At 59.5% G+C, this 4,367-nt stretch overlaps 1 protein-coding gene across 1 annotated transcript; it reads right to left on the bottom strand.

Moving 5' to 3' along the window:
* Positions 1-274: 274 nt before the first annotated feature.
* Positions 275-4,361, bottom strand: ADRB2 (adrenoceptor beta 2, surface). Its single transcript, XM_010579241.1, has 4 exons — positions 3,172-4,361; positions 2,594-2,810; positions 2,029-2,052; positions 275-430 (listed from the first exon to the last, which is right to left on the bottom strand). The coding sequence occupies exons 1-4, from the start codon at positions 4,359-4,361 to the stop codon at positions 275-277; spliced, it is 1,587 nt and encodes a 528-aa protein (XP_010577543.1).
* Between the last annotated feature and the right edge of the window lie 6 nt (positions 4,362-4,367).

The following is a 4,367-nucleotide window of genomic DNA, read 5'->3' as shown; positions in this document are numbered from 1 at the left end:
TCCCTGCTAGTCTGAGGTTTCCTAACACTGTAGCTGAGCATTGCAGTACCAAGGTCAACTGCCCAGTGCAAACAGCCCAATGTCCCCTGTCCCTTCCACACCCATATACTCTGGATACTGTAGTTGTTCTGCAATTAGCCACTTGCTCATCTCTCAGCTTTGGCTACATACAGCCACAACATCTGAAGTATGAACATAGCCAGCCAAACAAATAGAGCAATTATTTGGACAACAAAGTCCTGGTCCACAACATGTGCTACTGAAATGCAAATAATTAGTAATAGTAAAAATACAGACAGCAACTGAAATGTGGACACTGGATTTCTTTGTGCCAGAGGCTCCTGCCCCACAGCCAGTGGGAGTTTGACTGCTGAGCCTGCTGTAGGCTGGCCTGGCCCCCAGTTGGGAGTTGGCTATCGGTGTGGGACACCTCCTCGCTCTGTGCCCTTGCTACCTGCTAACCTATGCTGCCCCTGGGCATTGCAAAATACAGCAAGGGACTGGCAAGATTAAAAATGCAGGAGATTTAACAACACCGGAGATATCGATTGCTACAATCAAGAGGTTAATTTTCACTTCCCCCTGAGTGCCACATAATAATCACAGCCCGCACGGAGCGTGTGTGTGTGTGTACACCGACTCCACAGCACGCCAGCCTCTGACATTTCAGTCCTTGTGCAGTATGAAGCAAACACCACCTGACTGCCGGTCCTGGTCCTGTGCTGGGTCTCCCCCTGCTCGGACAGCCTGTTAATGTTTATCTGAGGAACAAATGCTTTTGGCTACCTGCGGCCTCACACACCGCACCATGCCATCACACCCCTCCTTTGCCCAAGTGGCTCACACTCAAAGGACTTTGGGCACTGCTGACAAACCCAGCAAGGCAGCGGGTGAGGACAGTGACAGGCGCAGACATCAAAGCAGACAGCAAGAGGCAGGAGGGAAGGGCTCTCGGGTACGTTCCCTGCCTCTGCTGTAGCACTGAGCTGGAAAGGCTGCAAGCGGAGCTGAGCCAGCACCCCCGTCACAGGGCTAGAGGAGGAGGAGAGGGCTCTTACAGCTGTTCCTCCTTCCCAGCACCCTTTCCAAGCAGGATCAGGACTGCTTTGGGAAAGAAAGAAGGGAGCACTAGGAGTTTCCAGACCCCAGCCCCACAAAAGCCAGGTGAGGTTTTACCACGAGGGGTGTGAGAGCTCGAGGAGTTCGTCGCTGCCCTGCACCTTGCAGCAGCCGTAGCAGCACCAGCAGCAAACCCCCTTGCACTGCTCTTCCAGGTTCCAGGGGAGACTGATTCCCCTCCAGCCCTCCCTGGTGCTGCCCCTTTCGGTACCGGCCCTTGAGGAAAGTCCTTCTTAGAGCAGCCAAGAGAGCCAGGGCCACACGGGGACTGCAAAGAGGCGTCGGCAGCCAGAAACCCTGCTCCGTTCCCTCTCCCAGCCTCTGACCTCCCCTGCTTCCTTCCAGTGCTGCCCCAATCCCTCTCTTGCAGTGGGGGGTAACAGCCCGAGAGGCCTCAGCTCCGGGTCACCCCGGGTAACTGGTCACCCCACTGATCTGCAAAGCCAGCTCGGCCGGAGACCCACCGATCCCCAAACTGACCACGACATGTCCCCCAGCAGCAGCGCAAGCCAACCCCCCCCAAGGCGCGGGGCAGGTGTGTGGAACTGCGGGGAGTGGGGGGGGAGAAGAGCCCGCACACACACCGTACCCGAGCATCCCCCCGCGGGACACCGCGGCCCCACGGAGCGCCGACAGGTCCCGTGAGCACCGTTTCCTCGCACCTCTCCCGAGCGTATCCGAAAAGACCCCGCACTTGCACAGCCTCCCGGCCCTCGGGGCCAGCCGAGGGTGCAGGCAATGGGGGGGGGGGGGTGTCCCCGTGTGTCGTCCCCCCGCCCCGATCGCTGCTTCCCTCCAGCTAGGGACATTGAGAGAGCAAGCCCTCGGCAGCAGTGCCGTCCCCGTCCCCGTCCCCGTCCCCGTCCCGCAGCCCACACCTGCCCGCCCGTGTCTGCCGCCCCCCCTGACAGCCCTGCGCGCCCGCCGCCAACTCTTGCAACCCGGGAACAAAATGCAAAGCCTGCCGCAAGGGGGGGGGGAGGAAAAAAAAAACCCCAAACCAAAACTCTTCACAAACCAACCAACCTACAGCCGTCCCGCGCCCAGAGCTGTGCTTCCAGTCTGCCAGTGAAAATAAAAAACCGCCTCCCATCCCACCTCCTCGGGCTCACTGTCTTTTGAGACTTGTAGTTAAACAAACCGGGCAGTTTAAAAGCTTTGGTTGGAAGCTCAACGAAAGGACCGTCTGTGGTTGTAGCAGCATTTCACCCGACTTCCCGGTACCCCATTCCGGAGTCCCACAGTCACAGTCTCGCGTTCTGGGCAAACAGTCCATTTATTTCTAATACTACTATTTCAGCAGAAAGTCCTCTAGCACTTGGCAAAAATAGCGTTCGTTTTTTTCTGGGCGTTGTTTAAACTGTCTCACTGCCGGCAATAGCCGCGGATCCGACACAGCCCTACCGAGCCGCGCTCAGCCCCGCTCCTGCCATCCCTCCCCCGGGGATTTTGTCGCAGGATGCCACCCCCGCACGCTCCCCTGGGCTGGACCACACTGGTACCACCGCCCGGGGCTGCCCTCCCGGCCGGGGAGGGGTCCCACGGCCACCGGCTCGGTTACGAGAAGGGAACCGGGAGGACTCCCGCGGGGCGCCCGGCTCCGCAGACGGGGCTGCCGCCGGGGCGGGCGGCTGCAGCCCCAGCCCCGCTCCCACCGCCCCGCACGGAGCTCCCGCAGCAGCCGCCGGCTCCTAACAGTAAGGACATGAGGTAGTTCAACACCGGCCACGGCCAGGAAGTTTCCTCCGGGGGCGAGCTTTCTGCACAGCCCTAAATTTCCCGTCCACCCCCCACCCCGCTCAGGGGACCCACGGTCGCGCCCCTAAACAGGCAGACTGCAAGCAGCCCGCCCGCCCCTGCCCGGGACAACCCCCCACCTGTTTGCGGAAGGTTTGCCGAGTTTGGGGGTTCTTGCAGCCATGAGGTTTTAGGTGCGCTCTAGGAGAGGACCATTATTATTATTAACGGGGGGTTTGGGTTTTCCTTAGAGAGAAAGACTCCTCTTTACAACCGATGTGTGCCACGCCAGAGCCCATCGCGTCTCGAAGCTACCCGCTAGGCACAGTACCTTTGCAGTGCAAAAAGTCCTCCGGGTGAGGGAAGGAACCCTCTTCGCAGAGCAAGTCGCAGGTTTTATCCGATGCCAGGGGGTAGCCGTTGTCCTCCTCGTTGTAGTCGCTCTTGCCGTTGCTGTTTGAGTAGCCGTTGGCATACATTTTCAGGGCGGACCTGCGGAGGCAGAGGAGCTCCTGGAAGGCATACCTGAAGTCTGGGCTCCGGCAGTAGATCAAAGGGTTGAAGGCAGAGTTGACATAGCCCAGCCAGTTCAAGAGGATGTACACGTACTTCGGTATGATGTCGTCCTGGATGACGTGCACGATGTTGACGATGAAGAAGGGCAGCCAGCACAGCGTGAAGGTGCCCATGATGATGCCCAGGGTCTTGAGGGCCTTGTGCTCCTTCAAGAAGAACTTGGAGGAACGGCGGTGCCCAGCTCCCCCTTTCTGCTCCTGCTCCTTGTTCTGGGTGTGAAACCTCCCCTCGCTCCTGTCTATCTTCTGCAACTGCTTCTTGGCCACCTGGAAGACCCTGGCGTACACGAATACCATGACCACGAGCGGCAGGTAGAAGGAGATGATGGAGGAGGCGATGGCATACGCTTGGTTGGTGAAGAAGTCGCAACACGTGTCCTTCTCGTAGCACAGGATGGCCTCGACACGGTCTGCCCGATACCAGTGCATTTGGATGGGCAAGAAGGAGGTGAGGGCTGAGACCACCCACACCACGAGGATGACCACGCGCGCCTTGCTCTTGGTCAGCAGGCTCTGGTACTTGAAAGGGGAGGTGATGGCGAAGTACCGGTCCACGGCAATGACGCAGAGGGTCTCGATGCTGGCAGTGACGCAGAGCACGTCCAAGGAGGTCCAGAACTCACACCAGAAGTTCCCAAACTTCCACATCTCCATGATGATGTGGCTGGCGCCGAAGGGCACCACGGCCAGCCCCATCACCAGGTCAGCGCAGGCCAGCGAGGTGATGAAGTAGTTGGTGACAGTCTGCAGGCGCTGGAACCGGGCGATGGCTGTGATCACCAGCACGTTCCCGAAGACGATGGCCAGCACGATCACCGACATGAGGATCCCCATGCCCACCATCCACACGTCCCGCGACAGCGTGGGGTCGGCGGCGCTCTCGTTGGCGCTGACGTTGCCGCCGGGCAGCTCGGTGCCTGCCACCCCCATGGCCCC

Source organism: Haliaeetus leucocephalus, unplaced genomic scaffold (genome assembly GCF_000737465.1).
Source record: "Haliaeetus leucocephalus isolate CR32 unplaced genomic scaffold, Haliaeetus_leucocephalus-4.0 Scaffold656, whole genome shotgun sequence".
In the NCBI taxonomy this organism is placed as follows: Eukaryota; Metazoa; Chordata; class Aves; order Accipitriformes; family Accipitridae; genus Haliaeetus; species Haliaeetus leucocephalus.
Note: the sequence above shows the minus strand (reverse complement) of the source record. Positions and strands in the feature narration are given on the sequence as shown.